Below are 22,286 nucleotides of genomic sequence, written 5' to 3' on the forward strand. Positions count from 1 at the left end.
ACAGTTTATACCAGACCACTCTTTTAACTGTTACAGAACACAATGAGATGCTATATTGCTTAGTAGACTTTAAAATGCTGGGCATCTGGAAACTCTTGTAATTAGTATCATTTCATTTCTCTGTGCATAGAAGATTACTCAGTTTAGGTCAATTCCCTGGGGGTAAGGGATAAAGCTGATCTCAATAGGTGAGCCATTGAAGTGGGAATGACCAGGAGAACCAGAGGGGAAGCAGTTAGAAACCAACAGGGGAAGAGCCAAGATGGCAGCATAGCAGGAGCTTCTCTGAATCTCCTTCTAACCAATCATTACAAAGCATCTCAAGGGGGCAGCTGGGTAGCTCAGTGAATTGAGAGCCATGCCTAGAGATGGGAGGTCCTAGGTTCAAATCTGGCCTCAGACACTTCCCAGCTGTGTGACCCTGGGCAAGTCACTTGACCCCCATTGCCTAGCCCTTACCACTCTTCTGCCTTGGAGCCAATACACAGTATTGACTCCAAGACGGAAGGTAAGGGTTAAAAAAAACAAAAAACAAAGCATCTCAAAAGGACAAAAATCAGAACCAGAGAAATAAAGGCACTCTCCCACTGGTCACAGTGTGAAAGGTAGGTAGTGAGTGAGGATTCCTATGCCATAAAGAAAAGAAACTGCTCAAATCAAAGCACTAGTTGACCACACATTCCCCCACATCAAATACTGAACCACAGTTAATGCCAGGGCAAGGAGAATTTCCAAAGTCTCAGGGGAAGACTGAGAGCACCACAGAATACCCCTGAGGGCTGTGGCTGGCCTTGGCAGTGAGACTCAAAGCTAAATAACACAGTCCTTGCAGCAGGGGAAGCAAAGGGGCAGCCAAAAGGGTAGCCAAAGCAGAGTTGAGGATGATGAACTTAGTGCAAAACCCATGTTGCAGTTGAAAATACAAGAAGCAACAGCTGAGGAAGATAGCCTTAGGAAAAAATGCTTTGAAGCAGGAACTACACATAAAAAAAAAAAAACAACAGAGATCTACCTGCCCTCATTCAATCCTCAGAAAGGGAACGAAAGATACTCACAAGGCAAAGCCCTTGAGACAGGAAGCTAAGAAACCAATGACCACCAACATGCAAGAATACCAATCCTAAAGGGGCAAAAGGAGTTAACAAAAAAAAACCATCTTGACCATGGAAAATTTTTATGGAGAAAAAGAGCAAATGTAGAATATCTGTCTTGTAAAGTGGGTAGAGGAAGTGCACATCATCCTCTTCCTCATTTCTTGCTCTGGGGCCCAGGGGTCTCACATTAAAAAAAATCCCTTAAATTCTGTTTTAGAATATATATTAAATATTGTTTCTAAAGCAGAATAGCATAAGGGCTTGGGATTTGGGGGTAAGTGGAATGCCCAGGGTAACAGAGATAGAAAGTGACTAAGGACAGATTTGAAGCTAGGTCCTTCTGACTCCAGGCCTGTCCCCTCTATTCACTGAGCCCTTTCATCTTGTTGTGAGAAAAAGAGAAACCATTAAAAGGAGAAAGCTGTGGGAGAGACCTGAGAACTGGAGAATTACCACCATTCTCGGAAGCAAATGCTTCCTCAGTGTTCCAATTCCTGCATGATCCAGCAACTTTAGCACTAGATGACTGGCATGGAGAGGTGCCTTATTAGTCTATTTCAGACTTCTCCTAATTCATAAACTCTTCATGTGTTTCTGATTTCTCTTTATTGAGATTCCTTAGTAGCAGGAAAACTCACCAAAGGAAGACACCCACATCTCACATACAGTGCCAAAAACAAGGTGGTGAAGTATGGGTGAGAATATGACTCCTGAGAAACAAGTCCTCTTCTGCAAGTCTGACTTGGCCAGATTGGGCTGGATGGCTCTTGCCACTCTGTGGCTCAGAATAGGGCAAGGCTTTCTCTCTAGGACTGGGAGGGAAGAATCCCAGGTGCCTTTCATAAGTTAGGTAAAGGAGGAACCTGGCCCTTGGAAGTCCATGCCTCCAAATTTGGAAAAGATACAGAAATGGAGATTGGAGAAGTCTTTCAGAACAAAGGGGCCACTAGGAGAACACACTGGTGGCTAACTCTGTTGGTTCTTAAATTTATTTGCAGGGATTGGATACTAACGATTTGTACTTTGTAAGGACATGGTAGTTGTCCCTGAATAAGTATCAGATATGATTTGACTAAGGTCTCAATCAGAGCAATTGAGTTACTTGAGAAAGAAGGGATACTTAGAGAAGAGTTGTCTTTGGAGCTTCTTAAAATATAAGATTACTTCCCAGGCACCAGGGTTTCTTTCCCCCTCCCTCATCAAGCCTCATCACTGACATGCAACTACCTCAAAGTTAGTCCTTCAGCCATATACACTATTATTCTCCTACTCAGCTAGCCTATGGAGTGTTGGATCTTTCTCAGGAGTCTTTTTCCTACACTAGGTTATGTAATATTTTAATTTGAGAAATTGTTTGGAGCTGTAGTAGTAGTAGTAGCAGTAGTAGTAGTAGTAATAGTAGTAGTAGTAGTAGTTGTTGTTGTTGTTGTTGTTGTAGTTGTAGTAGTAGTAGTAGTATTGGTAAAGAGAGGGGAAAATGGAAGAAAGGTCAAGAGATATTAGTGTCAAAAGGAATTTCCCTCCAGATTATGTGTTTTTGTTTGATATCATCAATCACTGACCTGTAGGTCATTTATCATTGAGATTGACTGGTATTGAGAAACCCTCAGAGAAAGGAAGTTGAAACCAAGGAGAAGGGAAACTGATCCGACAGAAACTGCCCCCTTGTTAATCCAAGGAATTGCTCCTGCTCTTCTCTCTCTCTCTCTCTCTCTCTCTCTCTCTCTCTCTCTCTCTCTCTCTCTCTCTCTCTCTCTCTCTCACTCTTTCCAGTTTGACATGTACTATCATTTTGTTCAGTCTCTTTACATTTAACTCTTCCTAAACTATTCTTAAGTAAGTTATTATAGTTTATTTAGATTGGCTAAAATACACCAAGATGTTGACCAGAACCAGTAAACAAGACTGATCAAAGCTACAACCGCACTGCAGAAAACTTTGGATTGGTGAGAAATGGTTAAGTATTGGGGGAGGGAAGCAAGCTGAACTTTTGCTTTTTTCCCCAAATAGAGCCAGGTTTGGGGATTAAGCTCTAATTAATGATTAAATTACAGCTAGGAAATATTGTGGATGGAGTCTGGAGTCAAAAAACTCATCTTTCTGAGTTCAAATCTGGTCTCAGACACTCAATAGATGTGTGACCCTGGGAAAGTCACTTCACCATCTTTGCCTCAGTTTTCTCATCTTTAAAATGAGCTAGACAAGGAGTGCAAACCCCTCCAGCATCTCTGCTAAGAAATGGAGTCAGGAAGAGTTGTACATGACTCTATAATTACTTGTTAACAATTTCTCCTCACACATGAGGGTTTTGCTTTCCATCATCATTTGCCTCTATGATTCTAGTTCAGCCCTCTGTGGCCACACAGAACACTTCTAAATCCTCTTCCACGTAAGAGTCCAGAATATTGCTATCAGGCCTCTCCCCAAAGCTTTCTATTCCTTTTTCTAATATGTAGTTCCTCAATTGATCTTCAGAGACTCCCAAACCCTCAGCAATCTGGCTGAACACTCCCCAGTTCACTGTTGCCCCTTGTAAAATGTGTCATCTAGAATCAAATACAATAGTAAAAGTGCCATCTGATAGTACAGAAGGGCAGCTATCTCCTTATTCTTGGAAATGGACATGCTTCTCTTAAGACGGCATTAGTGGTTGGGGTAGTTGTGTAGCTCAGTGGATTGAGAGCCAGGCCTAGAGATCAGAGGTTCTGGGATCAAATCTGACCTCAAATAATTCCTAGCTATATGACCCTGGGCCACTCACTTAACTTCCATTGCATAGTATTGATCCTACGTCTGATAGGTAAGGGTTAAAATAAAGTTTGCATTATGTTTTTTCAACTACTCTATTACCTTTCCTACAGATAATAACTTTGTGGTTCTCTAAATCATCCCCAAGATCTCTTTATGAAATCTAACTTGGCATTAATGATCTGTATCCAATTTCCCCTTTTTTTAAATCAACCATGCCCCATTAATTTAACTTTTTTCTATGACATGTATACTAGTAACTGCCCCATCGAGGTCGATTTTTTTTTTGTGATTTTGACATTTTGTATTCCAGGATAGGACCTGATATCAATTCCCAATAATATTCATATTATCACATTCCATCTACTGTACCAGCTTCCTGAACTACTTCTACATCCTGTTTTTACCATCCCTATCATGCCAATTTTTTCTTTCTCTATATTTTCCTTCCAGGTCCAAAATTATGCTTTCTGCTTGTCTACAGAATTACTAGAACATTAATGGTCACCATTTACTAAGGTCTTTAAAGATATTATTTCATTTGAGCCAAGTCACTCATAGGAACATTGAACGGAATGAGTTCAAGAACAGAAACTTCAGAAGATTTGTCTGAACTGATGCAGAATGAAGTGAGTAGAACAAGAAGGTAATTTATACAATAACGATAGTGTTGTGAAATCAAAGAACTTTGAAAAACTTGGGACCTCTGATCAATGCAGTGGCTGACAAGGACTGCAGAAGACCCATGATAATAAGTTACTCACTTCCTACAAAAAGCTACAGACTTGCTATGAAATCAGGTGCCTCAATTCAGAAATAGGATGGACTCAGGCTGTAAGTTGCAACAGATATTTATTGAGATTGAGAATTACTTTACCTTGATATGTCCACATGAGTATTTTAATCTTGAAAGAATTACTAATATATTAATATTGCAACCTATGTGCTCAGGTATCATATTCACAGATATATTAGTTCTTGATCATTGTATTTAATAGGTACTCTAATAATTTTGACTACTCTTCAAATCTACATCCCAAAGGTCAGAAGAATTCCTGGGTAGGCTGCCACATTGTCCTAGTTCCCACCTTGCCAGACCAGATTCCATACAAGGTCATATGCTGAGTTAATCTACTCCTCTTTGAACTTGTAGTTGTCAGGTGAGCCTATATTAAGTCTTATGCCATGTCACATGAACATTAGCTACCTCCCATTCCCCATTGCTTGATCCTCCAGTAAAAGATTGAGGAAATATGTAGTTCACTCTCTCTCTCTCTCCTCTCTCTCTCTCTCTCTCTCTCTCTCTCTCTCTCTCTCTCTCTCTCTCTCTCTCTCTCTCTCTCTCTCTCTCTCTCTCTCCATCATCAGAGGAGCACACAGGCTGGATCCCAAGCTCTTTAATTCCTGGCTCTGAGTCTTTCTTCCTTTATTATATCCCCTCTTTCTCTATATCCCCTTTACCCATTTTTCCTCAGTTTCTAACTCTCCTTTTCAGGTGTCCAACTAAGAATATATTAATTTGTGGCTATAGGCAGACACAACCCATACATGTCCCAAACATATTCATTTTCATTAGTGGTAGAAGGTAGAAGGGGAACAGAAAATAGATTGTGATTAATTGGAAAAAGTAAATTAAGAAAAAATTCCTTTCAAACACAGGTGTCAAATACATAGACTGCAACATTGCCAGGTGCTGCCTAAACCAGGTCAAAAGGTAATTGGGAAATAGTTGTAGCAGTCCACCCTAGCTATGGGCAAGGGGAACAGTCGGTATGTACAGATTGCCTTAGAAGAGAGCATGCTCAGTCTTGAGCATGCTAAGTATTGCACATGGCTGGGAAAGCCTCTGACCCTTGACCCCAGCTTCCCCCAGGTTAAGTGGGAACACAGGTTTCTTTGTGCTCACCTGGTTAAGAGAAACCACACCTATACCTTGTCATCAACCAATGATCATCATCCCTGTGTACTGTGTATATTTGCATATCAAAGATTATATATAGCCCAGCAAGCTCCGCCTCTCTCTCTCTCTTTCAGGCTAGCTGGTGGCTGTCCTGGCAGGACTTGGCCTCTGGCCAAGCTCCATCTTTAAATCTTCTCTATCTCTCTTTCATCTCTCTGACCTGTGTGGGATTAAATGTGGATCTCTGGACTGGTAAAAGCCTTTGGAAGGGTCCTTTGATCAGAGCTTAGCTGTGGCTCATGGAAAATTAATAAAGACTCATTCCTGCCACCTCATATCTCTAATTTGACTCCGTCATCCCCCTTGTGGTATCTAAAACTTCTATCCTATCTCTATCTTCCTACCTTAAAGCTTCTCTCCCCTCTGAGGAAGCTTTAATAGTTAACCAAAAAAAAAAGATACACAGATAATTATATGCTAAATTAAAATGTGTGCTTTAAGCATCCTTATGTACAGATTTAGCCCAATAAAAAGTCATCCCTCCTGTAAAGTATATGCTGTTGGTATCTGACTTTCCAGAGGTCACTTCCACACATCAAAATTCTATTTCTCCCCCTGCTCTCCATTCAGAATATACCCAGAGTCAGGGACAGGAAGCTGGGATACCCCTAAGAATTATAACAATAAAGCTGCATGAAATAAAAGGAAACTAAGGCCAGAGATGATCTCTCTATGGTCCTGCTGCCATTAGTGTGATTATGGGAATGGAGGGTCTGTCATCTGTACATAGGAAAGTCAGACCAGTGAATTAATTGGGCAGCAGGAATTCTACAGTGGAAACAGTTACTGGAGGCTAAAGTCAATAGATCAGAATCAGGTTAAATAACTGACATGCTTCCATGTGGCATTTTACGCTACAAAAAGGAAAAATATAGAAGCAATGGTGAATCCCTATGTGTGAAAGCAGACAAAGTTTACATTCTCCTTTCCATCTCCAGAATTTCCCTGCCAAAGAGGACCAAGACCAGCCCCATTGCATGAACAGAGCTTATACTCCAACCAAGACTAGAAATATTCTGTGGTTTCACAGCACCAAGAGAAAGGGACTGAAGGAAAGAGTATGGGGCAGTCATTGAAACTGCAGTCCTAGAAGGTGGGACACAAAGAAGGTTGTATGTCACTGGGACAGAAGAGAATAATACAATATCAATAACAAAGATGATGACGACAACTAACGTTTTTATTTTGTGTCTACCATGTAAAAAGGACTTTCTCCACCTAAAATCCTATTATACACAGAACAAATATTATTCATTTTTCCAGATGAAGAAACTGAGCCTATGAAAGGAGGAGTCATTTACTGCACAGATAGTAGACAGAAAAGAAAGGATTCAATCTACGTTTCATGATTCTGAGCTCAGGGCTCTTTCTACCACAATGCACTGTGTCATGGGACCAGGCAGAATATCTTATGTCTATTTCTCTAATACCAGGGAAAGAGAAAGCCCAACACAAAGTTGGTGGCCCAATCCAGATACTCACCATAGATTATAATATTCTTGGTTGCGGTGTGCGTCAAGCCAGTGAATGAGTTAGATGCAATACAGGTATAGGTTCCAGCATGATTCAGGGATGAAATAACAGAAAATATGGCTGAGTTGCTGACAGATTGTCCATTCTGTAACCAAGTGAATTGTGCTGGTGGGTTAGAATCAGCTACACAGCTCAAGGTAATATTTACCCCAGTAGGGTACACACCAGCTGAACGGACAATCGTGGCGATATCTGGGCCATCTGGAGGAAAGAGAAGGATTCCATATTGAGATTAAGGTAGAAAGAAGGGCATCTCCTAGTCTGTAACCCATCACCAGGGACCACTGTGTCTCCCTGATCGTCCCTTGAGCTGGGAAATTCACAGTTGGTACTCTAAGAGTTTTGATCTGAACTTGGAAGATCTTAGGGCTTTCTCCAGTTCAGCACCCTGGCTGGCCACCCTCAACCAAAAAAGCATGACAAGGCCAATCTGGGCGCCCTAAAGATGAAGGGGGTTGGGAACCTCAGAGCCTACCTCTTTAGCTCTCTGAGAAGGGACTGAATTAGCCTGGCCTCTGGGAACACACCACCAGACTATAAGCAGGCACCATATAGGAAGAAGCAATATACTCACAGGTAACATTCAGTGGGAATGGATCACTCCTATTCCGAAACAATGGGTTCTCGATTTCACACACATAGGGCCCTTTGTTTTCCCTTCTTGTGAGCCTGCGGAGAGTGAGTATCCTCTTATCCGGGGACAGCTGTATCCTGCTACCAACTGGGGCAAGTCCATTTATGAACCACCGGTAAGCATGAATTTGACCCGTAGCATTGCATGTCATTGAGAAGTCCTTGGTCTCCACTGCAGTATTGTTGGAGGTGATGATGGTAGGTTTGGACAGTGGCACTGTGCAGGGAATAGACAGAAAATGACTGTATTCGTACTTTTTCTTATCTTATAACCAAATAAGTGGTTTGGAAGTGGCCTGTCTAAGACCTTGGCAAGGCTGAGGGCCAGAGACCAAGAACCTCTGATTTCAAAGGCAAAGACAAAGACCCCCCTTTCTCTGGTGCAGATCTCAACTCCTCCAGGCCTTAGGAAAGTTCAGCTTCAGTTCCTGTGGCTGACAAAGACATTCACATGGAGCCCAAGCCCTGGGTTCTCAGTCTTGCTGGGCTGAGGCAAGCTGGATGTAAACCTTAAAATTTCCCAGACCCTACTTTATAAGATTGGATTAAGACCATTCCCTATTTGGGCAGTGAACTCTACTTAAAGCAGGAATGTGAGAATTCTACTATACCTACTTGGGTCTGCCCTAGGGGAAGATAAAGTTGTAAACTCTTTTCTGAACAATGAACAGTACTTAAACCCATACTTTTCTTAAGCTAAGTACCTATAAAGGTTAAGCAACTTGTGAATTTACAAGGAACAAAGAACTGGAAAACTTACTCAGAGCTTTCCTGGTGTTAATTACTCAAAAATCCACACCTTCTTAGGTGTGGACTAAGAATGGGTGGTCCTTTAGAAACATCTACAGTGATTGGTAGATGTAAGGACTTAGGGGAGGTGACAGAGGAGATTTTGTCCTTAAAAATAAGAGCTCAGAGAAGAACAAGAGGAGGGGGATCTGGTTTCTGATTCTCATTCTGAAGGAGAGCTCCTTGAGGAGCTCCTCTGAGGGGCTCTGTCCCTCTGGGGTAGGAGCTCTGGAGGCTCTTGAGAGAGACCCTTTGAAACAATCTCTGTCTGGAAGACTCTTTGAGAAAGCAGCTGAGATGCTGCTGGCCTGGTGTCATTAGAAATACTTACTTAGACAGATCTTATGGTGAGTTATAAAAAACTGACTGATTTCTCTTTTAAGACTCAGGTCTAGGCCATATTGGCTTTGAGACCCTTCATACTTATTCCTTTTTTACTCTCTCTCTCTTTCTTTGATTACAAATTGTATTGTTAATGAAAATCTTTATAAAACCCAATTGACTTGGGTATTTGAATAATTGGGAATATTTCCCTGGCAACCACCTTATATTTGATTTTAAAACCCAAGACACTGTAGTGAAACATATTTCTCCGGTCAAATTTACTCACCCTCTCTTATATCTATCACAATTTATATCTTCCACTATTTTAATCACTACAGTTTAAAACCTCAACCATTTTAAATCTCACATGGACTGGGGATGACAGACTACTTCATCCAACACCTGTACTTGGATTTGAGGCCTTTCTAGTTTGGCAGAACTACCAAGAGTTTATGATTCCTTAGCCTGGACTTCCAGAAGCCAGGATTCCTTACCTTGACATCTTCTTAAGAATATTGGGAGAAACTGGAGAAGATAGACTAGGGACAGGCCATGGGGAAATTGTGCTCAGAAAGGGAAACTTACTTTAACTCTTAAGAGGAAAGAAGAGGAAAGGAAGAGAGAGGGAATAGATCAGTTCTTATCAGGATACGAAAGGATGAGTCTCTGGCTGGGAGTCAGGTGAGACCTGGTTCAAGGCTGGAGATTTCAAACCCACAATAACATCTCTCCTGCCTAGGACTGTGTTTTGCCACCCCAGGAGGCAGTTCATACCCATTTACTGGATTCTGGAATTCCCTGCTTTGGGCTCTTTCCTTAGGTGTTTCCTACCCTACAAGATGAGAATGAGAATGTTGAAGGTGATCTTCAAGCTCAGATGAGGTTTTATGCTGGGAATCTAAGCTAATGGGGACTAATCTTCCCTGAGCCTTCATGACCCAAGGGGAGCCCTTTCCTTATCTCTAGTTAGCAGGTAGGCCTTGCCACTGAGAGAGGTGTGTGTACCAGAGTAAAGCCTGGGGCACATCCAGGAGCATTGACAGGCTTCTGTCCTGTGTCATCCATGGCCAGCTGTCTTAAAATTAATTTCCAAATTGACATTCATAAGTTAAAAATATTTCAGCTTCCTTGACCTTTCACCTTGTTATTTTGGTAGAGCTTGCACTCCATCCCTGGGTCTCCACTGGGAAGTTTAAGGTGAGGAAGAATGAGCCTCCCATTTGTATCCAGTAAAGCCAAGTGAGACTGACCAGGACAGTGACAAATCTGAGGTCAGCTAGCCACCTTTTGTAGTGGGAGGAGAATATGAAGAAACAGTGAGCATGCTCCTGAGCATGAAGGTCATGGTAGGACTTTTTGGAAGGTGTTTTGGCAGCATCAATGGATCCAGTGACTGACATGACATAGTGACTAGTGTTGGACTAAGAGTGAGAAAGACCTGAGTTCAAATTCTGTCTCAAAATTTTACTGGCTGTGTGTGTTACTAGCAAGTCCCTATCTGTGTCTCAGTCTCCTGATTTGTTAAATGGGTAAAATAATCTCTCCCTCTTAGTGTTGTTGGATGAAATGAGACCATATATAAAAGCTGTGTATAAATCCCAAGAAGAGCCCAAACAAAGGTTCAGAGGAAGGAAAGTCAGAGTGTGAGACTGGGTACCAAATGTAGACTCAGCCTGTCTGAGCACACAATGCATGGCCAGAAGTATCTGTAATGCCTGCTGCCATTTTGTGAAGGGCTAAGGTTTAATGCCAGAACAAGATCACTCAAGGATAGTCTGTAGGCAAAAGAGAGTCATAGAGAAGAGACATGAGCACACACATATTTTATTGAAGGGCCAATTAAGGGCACTAGAGATGCTTAGCCCAAAGAAGAAAAGACTTGAGGAGGAGGGGAGACATGTCTCCAAAGACTGGTCAAGTTATAATGGGTTTGATGCCCCTGCCAGGGGATGCTCAGTGGTTACATTGATCAGGGAGGGACTATTTCCTAATGTGTCAGTATCTTTCCTCCTTACAGCAACATTCTGGTACCCTTTTATCTCTTGTCTATCACAAAACAACTCTTTTTTAAAACCCTTACCTCCTGCATTAGAATCAATACTCTGTATTGTTTCCAAGGCAGAAGGGCCAGGCAATGGGGGTTAAGTAACTAGCTCAAGGTCACACAGCTAAGAAGTGTCTGAGGCAAGATTTGAACCCAAGATTTCCTGATCCACAGCCAGGCTCTCAATTCGCTGAGTTACCCAGCTGCCCCTGCAGATCAGCTCTTCAGAGGAGGTAATGGCTTCTTTTTCAGAAGGGGCAGGGATTATGATTGGAATCCTGGTGACTAATTGAGAACTCTACTATATTTTGTTAGAAAGATAGGCGAGTAGGATTGTGTGGCCTCTGACTCTTATTTCTCCTAGTCTGCCTCCAGAAATGTGGGAGAAAAATGAAGATGATTCCTCAATTTCTTGACCTTCTCTAGGCCCCTGGTCTCCCTCCCTTCCCCAAGCTTGCCTTTCACACAATATTTACTGATATGGATCTCATTGTTCTTTTCAGGGTTATTCATTGTACCTCCTTTTTTCCCAACTTCTTTCTCAAGCAAAAAGTCTTTACTTTTCTGTTTTTAGAAGATGTGGTAGACCTAGATTGATGTAGCCCCAAAATTAAGGAAATAAGATTTAAGAAGATGGAGCCGAAAAGAATGGAGAGGCAGCAAAGGGATCAGGGATAGGGTAGTCTGGAGATAAAGAGAGATGGAGGAGAGTTTTCAGCAAGCTGTATCTCAAGGAAACTGGTCTATGGGTTTTCCTTGACTACACAGGCCAAACAGCAAACAGTTTTAATGGACTTGACTGCCTTCTCATTTCTCTTCCAAAAATGATTTGGGATGCTTTGCAAAACTGATCTGAAGAGGATTCCTGGACTGACTCTGCAACAGTTATGAGACGCATAAACAGGCTCACATCCAACCCAATCCTTTCTTGGGTGAGGAAGGGCTCAAACATTTGCCCCTCTATAATCAGATGGAAATCAGGCTGGCTCAATCATCCCTGGCCTCAGATATTCCTCTCTTGCTATTGGTCTCCTTCTGTCCACTAGGTGGAACTACCAGTACAGGAAGGACTCATTAGTACAAAAAGTTTCAGAGTAGCAGTTGACACATAATGTGATCTAGGGCATCTTAAACTCTCTAGGGCTGTCTCTGGATACAACTGACTTCAGTTCCCTGGAAAGATCAGGAAATGTCCAAGTAAACAGGAAATCTTGAAAATCAAAAGAGAGTTTAATAAAATCAAAAGAAAATAAAAACCAGAATTAAATAATACTAGGATCTGGTTTTTAAAATAAAAATACAATTAAATAGATGAAGCATTGGTTAATTTGATTAAAGATAGAAGAAAACATTATAACCAATAGCAAAAATGAAAAGGATGAATGAGTTAGCAATGAAGTTGAAATTAAGGAAATTTTGAGCACTTATTTTGAGCAATCATGTGCCAGCAAAATTGAAATGTAAGTAAAATAGATGAATACTTACAAAAAAGATTAATTGCTCAGATTAACAGAATTATAAATAGAATATTTAAACAACTCAATCTTAGAAAAAGACATTGAAGAAACCACAAATGAGTTCTCTATGAAAAAGTCCCCAGGATCAGATTGATATACCAGTGAATTACCACACTGAAGGAACAATGAATCTCAATGCTATTTAAACAATCTTAAAAATCTAGGCAATGAGGGCTATGGGGTGATCAGTAGATAGCAGGGCCTAGATTCAGGAGGACCAGGGTTCACATCTGGCCTCAGATACTTTGGATGTGTGACCACGGGCATGTCATTATCCCCCTTTTTCTAGCCTTTACTTCTCAACTTACTTTGAACCAATACTCAGAATTGATTCCAAGATGGAAGGGAAGAATTTTCAAAAATAGGTAAAGAAAGAATCCCACCAAATTCCTTTTGTGATCCAAATATATTTTTGATACCAAAGCCAGTGAAAGCAAAAACAGAAAAAGAATTGGAATACTTAAATAATCCTGTATTAGAAATAGAAATTGAACAAGGCATCACAAATGTCCCTAAGAAAAAATCCACAGGGCCTGATGGTTCTATAAGTGTGTTATATCAAACATACAACGAACAACTAATCCCAATATTATACAAAATATTTGATGTAATAAACAAACAGGGAGTTGTACCAAATTCCATTTATGACACAATTATGGTACTGATTCCAAAGCCAGGCACATCAAAAACAGAGAAAGAAAACTATAGACTAATCTCCTTCATGGACATAGATGCAAAGGTCTTAAATAGAATACTAGCAAAAAGACTCTAGCAACTGATCCTGAGGGTTATTCATTATGATCAGTTGGGATTCATACCAGATTAATATTAGGAAAATCATCCACATAATTGACCATATCAACAAGCAAACCAACAAAAATCACATGCTTATCACAACAGATGCAGAAAAAGCCTTTGACTAAATACAACACTCATTCCAACTGAAAGCACTAGAAAGTATAGGAATAGAAGGGCCTTTCCTAAAAATAATAAACAGTATATATCTAAAACCATTAGCCAACATCATCTGCAATGGAGATAAACTAGATGTATTCCCAATAAGAGCACAAGTGAAATAAGGATGCCCATTATCACCTCTACTATTTAACATTGTACTAGAAACACTAGCAGTAGCAATTAGAGAAGAAAAAGACATTGAAGGCATTAAAATAGGCAATGAGGAGATCAAGCTATCTCTCTTTACAGATGATATGATGTTCTACTTAAAGTATCATAGAGAATCAATTAAAAGGCTAGTGGGAATAATCAACCATTTTACCCAAGTTACATGATACAAAATAAACCCACATATGTTATCAGCATTTCTATATATTTCCAATACATCTCAACAGCAAGAATAAGAAAGAGAAATTCCATTTAAAATCACCCTACACAATATAAAATATGTAGGAATCTATCTGCCAAAGCAAACACAAGAACTATATGAACACAACTACAAAACAATTTCCACAAAATTAAAACTAGATCTAAATAATTGGAAGAACATTAACTGCTCATGAGTAGGATGAGTTAACATAATAAAAATGACAATCCTACCCAAACTTATTTAGTGCCATACCCATGGAACTACCAAGAAAGTTGCTTATTGAAGTAGAAAAAACATCACAAAGTTCGTTTGGAAGAACCAAAGATCAAGGATATCCAGGGAAATAATGCAAAAAAAAAATGTGGAGGAAGATGTCCTAGAAGTAGCAGATCTCAAACAATACTATAAATCAGGGGTCATCAAAGCAAAATGGTACTGGCTAAGAGACAGAAAGGAGAATCAGTGGAATAGACTTGGGGTAAGGGACCTCAGCAAGACTGTCTATGATAAACCCAAAGATCCCAGCTTTGAGGACCAAAATCCATTTTTTGACAAAAATTGCTGGGAAAATTGGAAGACAATATGGGAGTGATTGGGTGTGGATCAACATCTCAAACCATAAACCAAGAAAATTCAGAATGGGTGAATGACATGAATGTTAAAAGAAGGAAAATATAAGTAAATTAGGTGAACACAAAATAGTATGTATATATCAGATCTTTGGGAAAGCAAAGATTTTAAGACAAAGCAAGAGTTAGAAAGAATCACAAATGGAAAGTAAATAATTTTTATTATATTATACTAAAAAGGTTTTGTGCCAACAAAACCAATGTAACCAAAATTAGAATGGAAGCAACAAATTGGGGGAAAAAATCTTCATAACAAAATCCTCTGACAAAGATCTAATTACACAAATTTATAAAGAGCTAAATAAGTTGTACAAAAAAACCATGCCATTCTCCAATTGATCAATGGGCAAGGGACATGAATAGGCAATTTTCATATAAAAAATAAAAACTATTAATAAACACAGGAAAAAAAGTGTTCTAAATCTCTTATAATCAGAGAGATGCAAATCAAAACAACTCTGAGGTATCACCTCACACCTAGCAGATTGGCTAACATGACAGCAAAGGAAAGTAATGAATGTTGCAGGGGATGTGGCAAAATTGGAACATTAATGCCCTGCTGGTGGTGTTGTGAATTGATCCAACTGTTCTGGAGGTCAATTTGGAAATATGCAGAAAGGACACTAAAAAACAGTCAGCCCTTTGATCCAGCCATAACACTGCTGGGTTTATACCCCAAAGAGATAATATGGAAAAGAAAAATTTGTACAAGAATATTCATAGCTGCACTCTTTGTGGTGGCAAAAAAATTGAAAATGAGGGGATGCCCTTCAATTAGGGAATGGCTGAAAAAATTGTGGTATATGTTGATGATGGAATACTATTGTGATCAAAGGAATAATACACTGGAGGAATTCAATGGGAACTGGAATGACCTCCAGGAATTGATGCAGAGTGAAAGGAGCAGAAGCAGGAGAACATTTTACACAGAGACTGATACACTGTGGTACAATCAAATGTAATAGACTTCTCCATTAGTTCCAAATGCAGTGATCCTGATCAACTCGGAGGGATCTATGAGGAAGAAAACTATCCATATTCGAAGGAAAAACTGTGGGAGCAGAAACACAGAAGAAAAAGAATTGTTTCATTACATTGGTGGAAGGGGATATGATTGGGCATGTAGACTCTAAATGATCACCCTAGTGCAAACATCAACAATATGGGAATAGGTTCTGATTAAGAACACAAATAAAACACAGTGAAATTGCATTTCAGCTACAGGAAGGGGTGGAGGAAGTAGAAAGAGGGAAAGGATATGATTCTTGTAACCAAGAAATAATGTTCTAAATTGACTATATAAAATTTAAAATATAACTCCATGAAATATTTCAGTAGCTATAAGACTTAAATCCTAAATATTTACATTCGCCACACTCAAGTTATGTTTTACTCCAGAACTGGCTACAAATTATGTTTGTAAATATTATGTAGAAAAATATAAAAACATGTTTGAATGGAAATAATTTCCATATGGTGCTATTTCTTTAAGTTAAATAAAGCAACTTTTTTTAAAAGATAAAAAAAAAATAGACAAGAGGAGAGTTAATCCTATCTTTCACAAGAGACTGATGACTTAGCTATCCTGATCAATACATTGATCTAAGACATTTTCAAAGGATTTATGATGAAGAAATATACTCTCTACCTCCAGAGAAAGATCTGATGGTGTCTAAATGTTGTATAAACAATACTTCTTTCAATTTCTTTTTTCTTGGCTTTTGTGTTGTTGTTACAAAGTGGATAATATGTACATATGTTTTACATAATTTCATATGTACAAAGGACATCACATTTTTTGTCTTCACAATGGGTCAGGACCAGGTAGGAGGGTGGGAATGCAAAATTTAAAAAAACTATTATAAGTAAAAATATAAAGAATTTGGAGTTTGGAAGGAAGTTTGAGATTTCCATTCCATTGAGGTCCTGGGATAAATTGGCAAATAGAATCATCTACCTACAATCTTGCAAAAGGTTTAAGATACAGGGTCCTAATTTTTTGTAGTTGCCTTTATTGAATAGTTGGAGGCATTGCCCAGAAGAACAAAAAAGGCAGAAAGTAATAAAAGCCCTTCTTAATGAGGTAATTCCTAAGATTGGATATCCCAGATCACATAATCAAAATGATAATGGTCCTGGCATCACATCACAGATTATTCTCATGATTGCTAATGCTTTGTGCTTAACCAACAACCTTCATTACACCTGGCATCCTCAGTACACAATCAACCCTGTTTGCTTCAGTTTTCTCATCAGTAAAATAAGCTGAAGAAGGGAATAACAAAACACTTCCTAACTTTTGGTAAGAAACACCAAATAGGGTCATGAAGACACAGACATGTCCGAAATAACTGAACAACAATTTTTCCTTTTCTGAAAGGGAAATTTTGTGATTCTGAACAATACTGGCTGTCTCAGTCATTTTCTTCCTTTGGTTCCTCTAGTTTGGGACATACTCCTGGAAGGGGGGCAGGGACTGAGTCATTTTCCTGTATCTCAAGTCCATAGCCTAGGGACTTTTTGCTGAGAAAGTGGGTGAAAAATATTGTGGGATAGAGGTGAATGGCCAGTTGTGGCCCAGGTCAGTTAGATGAATGAATGAATGAATGAATGCATGCATGCATGCATGCATGCATGTACCAGTGGACTGATAAGAATAGGATTAGTAATGTGGGAGATGGGGAAGGAGGGAGGAGGGCTTGGCATTCATCCAGTACTACATATCAGCCTTATCATTCAAATGAAGATAATGCTTGTGCTTTGGAACTGTATTTTAATTTAAAATCCAAGATTTTGATTTTTGTTCTAGAAAAGATCTTCAATAAGAAGCTTGCTAACTCCTAAATCCAGGGAATGAACTGTTGCAGAAAGATGCAAAAACATACATTACATCAAGAAGATCAAGAATGAACTTTGGATATGGTTGATTGAACTAAAATTTAATTGAACATATATTGTAAATGTACACATTTATGACAAAAGGGACTGCCCCTAATTTGGCTTTCTGTCATTGTGCCTAGCAAAACATTGGTTTTGCTTTCTTTCTTTCTATTTCCTCCCTTACTACTCTAATTTCCTCTCAGAATATTGAATATTGTATATATCTATAGTTAGAAGTGCATTTAGGACTACAAGATGATTATGTTAAATGATCAATGGGGAGACTAGTCACCCAGTGATCATCAGGGGGGAATGTGAATCTTAAAAATTCTCAGACCCTACTTCAGAACACTTGGTTAAGACCATTCCCCATTTTAAACAATGAAGGGACTTAGATCAGGAAGTGGGAACTCTACTTCACCCATATTTAAGCATGCCTTAGGGGAAGATAAAGTTGTAAACTCCTTGCTGAACAATGAAAAGTACTTAACCCATACTTATAGTAAGGCAAAAACCCTTAAGCTGTGCCTATTTTTAGATCTAATTCAAAAAGGTGCTAAATACCTATAAAGGTCAGACAACTTGTAAACTTGCAAGGAGCAAAGAGGTGAGAACTTACTCAGGTGTGAATTCCTCAAAGTTTAGTCTACTCAGGTGTGAATTAAGAATGGTCTGTCCTTTTTAAATCGTCTACTGTGATTAGTAGTTGTAAGAACATAGGGGAGGTGACATAGAAGAAAATTCGCTTTTAAAAGGAGCTCAGAAAGGGCTCTGGGGAAATTCAGCTGGAAGGAATCAGCTGGAGAGATTGAACTGGGAAAGGCTGAATGGTGGCTGAACTTGATTGAGCTAGCTGAAGCTGAACTGTTGTCTCTCTGAACACTAAAATCTTGCTTTGGACAGATCTTGTGGTGAGTTGATAAAAGACTGACTGATCTCTCTTAAGGTTAGCCTAAGCTGGCCTAGCCTTTTTCTCATTATTTCCTTTCTCTCTCTCTCTCTCTCCCTTTCTTTAATTCCTCATTTGTATTAATTAAAATCTCTATAAAACCCAGCTGACTTGGGTATATTTCATATATGGGAATTTTTCCCTGGCGACCACTTTATATTTGATTTAAATCAAGACACTGTACTGAAACCATATTTTCTGCGGTCACAATTTTAGCCAACCACTCTTTTAACTGCCACAGTTTATACCAGACCACTCTTTTAACTGTTACAGAACACAATGAGATGCTATATTGCTTAGTAGACTTTAAAATGCTGGGCATCTGGAAACTCTTGTAATTAGTATCATTTCATTTCTCTGTGCATAGAAGATTACTCAGTTTAGGTCAATTCCCTGGGGGTAAGGGATAAAGCTGATCTCAATAGGTGAGCCATTGAAGTGGGAATGACCAGGAGAACCAGAGGGGAAGCAGTTAGAAACCAACAGGGGAAGAGCCAAGATGGCAGCATAGCAGGAGCTTCTCTGAATCTCCTTCTAACCAATCATTACAAAGCATCTCAAGGGGGCAGCTGGGTAGCTCAGTGAATTGAGAGCCATGCCTAGAGATGGGAGGTCCTAGGTTCAAATCTGGCCTCAGACACTTCCCAGCTGTGTGACCCTGGGCAAGTCACTTGACCCCCATTGCCTAGCCCTTACCACTCTTCTGCCTTGGAGCCAATACACAGTATTGACTCCAAGACGGAAGGTAAGGGTTAAAAAAAACAAAAAACAAAGCATCTCAAAAGGACAAAAATCAGAACCAGAGAAATAAAGGCACTCTCCCACTGGTCACAGTGTGAAAGGTAGGCAGTGAGTGAGGATTCCTATGCCATAAAGAAAAGAAACTGCTCAAATCAAAGCACTAGTTGACCACACTTTCCCCCACATCAAATACTGAACCACAGTTAATGCCAGGGCCAGGAGAATTTCCAAAGTCTCAGGGGAAGACTGAGAGCACCACAGAATACCCCTGAGGGCTGTGGCTGGCCTTGGCAGTGAGACTCAAAGCTAAATAACACAGTCCTTGCAGCAGGGGAAGCAAAGGGGCAGCCAAAAGGGTAGCCAAAGCAGAGTTGAGGATGATGAACTTAGTGCAAAACCCATGTTGCAGTTGAAAATACAAGAAGCAACAGCTGAGGAAGATAGCCTTAGAAAAAATGCTTTGAAGCAGGAACTACACATAAAAAAAAAAAAACAACAGAGATCTACCTGCCCTCATTCAATCCTCAGAAAGGGAACGAAAGATACTCACAAGGCAAAGCCCTTGAGACAGAAGCTAAGAAACCAATGACCACCAACATGCAAGAATACCAATCCTAAAGGGGCAAAAGGAGTTAACAAAAAAAAACCATCTTGACCATGGAAAATTTTTATGGAGAAAAAGAGCAAATGTAGAATATCTGTCTTGTAAAGTGGGTAGAGGAAGTGCACATCATCCTCTTCCTCATTTCTTGCTCTGGGGCCCAGGGGTCTCACATTAAAAAAAATCCCTTAAATTCTGTTTTAGAATATATATTAAATATTGTTTCTAAAGCAGAATAGCATAAGGGCTTGGGATTTGGGGGTAAGTGGAATGCCCAGGGTAACAGAGATAGAAAGTGACTAAGGACAGATTTGAAGCTAGGTCCTTCTGACTCCAGGCCTGTCCCCTCTATTCACTGAGCCCTTTCATCTTGTTGTGAGAAAAAGAGAAACCATTAAAAGGAGAAAGCTGTGGGAGAGACCTGAGAACTGGAGAATTACCACCATTCTCGGAAGGAAATGCTTCCTCAGTGTTCCAATTCCTGCATGATCCAGCAACTTTAGCACTAGATGACTGGCATGGAGAGGTGCCTTATTAGTCTATTTCAGACTTCTCCTAATTCATAAACTCTTCATGTGTTTCTGATTTCTCTTTATTGAGATTCCTTAGTAGCAGGAAAACTCACCAAAGGAAGACACCCACATCTCACATACAGTGCCAAAAACAAGGTGGTGAACTATGGGTGAGAATATGACTCCTGGGAAACAAGTCCTCTTCTGCAAGTCTGACTTGGCCATATTGGGCTGGATGGCTCTTGCCACTCTGTGGCTCAGAATAGGGCAAGGCTTTCTCTCTAGGACTGGGAGGGAAGAATCCCAGGTGCCTTTCATAAGTTAGGTAAAGGAGGAACCTGGCCCTTGGAAGTCCATGCCTCCAAATTTGGAACAGATACAGAAATGGAGATTGGAGAAGTCTTTCAGAACAAAGGGGCCACTAGAAGAACACACTGGTGGCTAACTCTGTTGGTTCTTAAATTTATTTGCAGGGATTGGATACTAACGATTTGTACTTTGTAAGGACATGGTAGTTGTCCCTGAATAAGTATCAGATATGATTTGACTAAGGTCTCAATCAGAGCAATTGAGTTACTTGAGAAAGAAGGGATACTTAGAGAAGAGTTGTCTTTGGAGCTTCTTAAAATATAAGATTACTTCCCAGGCACCAGGGTTTCTTTCCCCCTCCCTCATCAAGCCTCATCACTGACATGCAACTACCTCAAAGTTAGTCCTTCAGCCATATACACTATTATTCTCCTACTCAGCTAGCCTATGGAGTGTTGGATCTTTCTCAGGAGTCTTTTTCCTACACTAGGTTATGTAATATTTTAATTTGAGAAATTGTTTGGAGCTGTAGTAGTAGTAGTAGTAGTAGTAGTAGTAGTAGTAGTAGTAGTAGTAGTAGTAGTAGTAGTAGTTGTTGTTGTTGTTGTTGTTGTTGTAGTTGTAGTAGTAGTAGTAGTATTGGTAAAGAGAGGGAAAAATGGAAGAAAGGTCAAGAGATATTAGTGTTAAAAGGAATTTCCCTCCAGATTATGTGTTTTTGTTTGATATCATCAATCACTGACCTGTAGGTCATTTATCATTGAGATTGACTGGTATTGAGAAACCCTCAGAGAAAGGAAGTTGAAACCAAGGAGAAGGGAAACTGATCCGACAGAAACTGCCCCCTTGTTAATCCAAGGAATTGCTCCTGCTCTTCTCTCTCTCTCTCTCTCTCTCTCTCTCTCTCTCTCTCTCTCTCTCTCTCTGTCTCTCTCTCGCTCTCTCTCTCTCTCACTCTTTCCAGTTTGACATGTACTATCATTTTGTTCAGTCTCTTTACATTTAACTCTTCCTAAACTATTCTTAAGTAAGTTATTATAGTTTATTTAGATTGGCTAAAATACACCAAGATGTTGACCAGAACCAGTAATCAAGACTGATCAAAGGTACAACCGCACTGCAGAAAACTTTGGATTGGTGAGAAATGGTTAAGTATTGGGGGAGGGAAGCAAGCTGAACTTTTGCTTTTTTCCCCAAATAGAGCCAGGTTTGGGGATTAAGCTCTAATTAATGATTAAATTACAGCTAGGAAATATTGTGGATGGAGTCTGGAGTCAAAAAACTCATCTTTCTGAGTTCAAATCTGGTCTCAGACACTCAATAGATGTGTGACCCTGGGAAAGTCACTTCACCATCTTTGCCTCAGTTTTCTCATCTTTAAAATGAGCTAGACAAGGAGTGCAAACCCCTCCAGCATCTCTGCTAAGAAATGGAGTCAGGAAGAGTTGTACATGACTCTATAATTACTTGTTAACAATTTCTCCTCACACATAAGGGTTTTACTTTCCATCATCATTTGCCTCTATGATTCTAGTTCAGCCCTCTGTGGCCACACAGAACCCTTCTAAATCCTCTTCCACGTAAGAGTCCAGAATATTGCTATCAGGCCTCTCCCCAAAGCTTTCTATTCCTTTTTCTAATATGTAGTTCCTCAATTGATCTTCAGAGACTCCCAAACCCTCAGCAATCTGGCTGA

General features: G+C 39.9%; 1 protein-coding gene across 1 annotated transcript in view; it reads right to left on the reverse strand.

The window, feature by feature from the left end:
• Positions 1–22,286, reverse strand: part of LOC103092368 (uncharacterized) — a 1,666,349-nt gene that overhangs the window by 527,601 nt on the left and 1,116,462 nt on the right. The window contains exons 78-79 of the mRNA XM_056825346.1: positions 7,910–8,185; positions 7,285–7,536 (exon numbers count right to left, since the gene is read on the reverse strand). Of these exons, the coding sequence (XP_056681324.1) occupies positions 7,285–7,536; positions 7,910–8,185 (528 nt within the window). The remainder of the gene's footprint in view (positions 1–7,284; positions 7,537–7,909; positions 8,186–22,286) is intronic.

The sequence above is a fragment of the Monodelphis domestica genome, chromosome 4 (assembly GCF_027887165.1).
Source record: "Monodelphis domestica isolate mMonDom1 chromosome 4, mMonDom1.pri, whole genome shotgun sequence".
NCBI lineage: Eukaryota > Metazoa > Chordata > Mammalia > Didelphimorphia > Didelphidae > Monodelphis > Monodelphis domestica.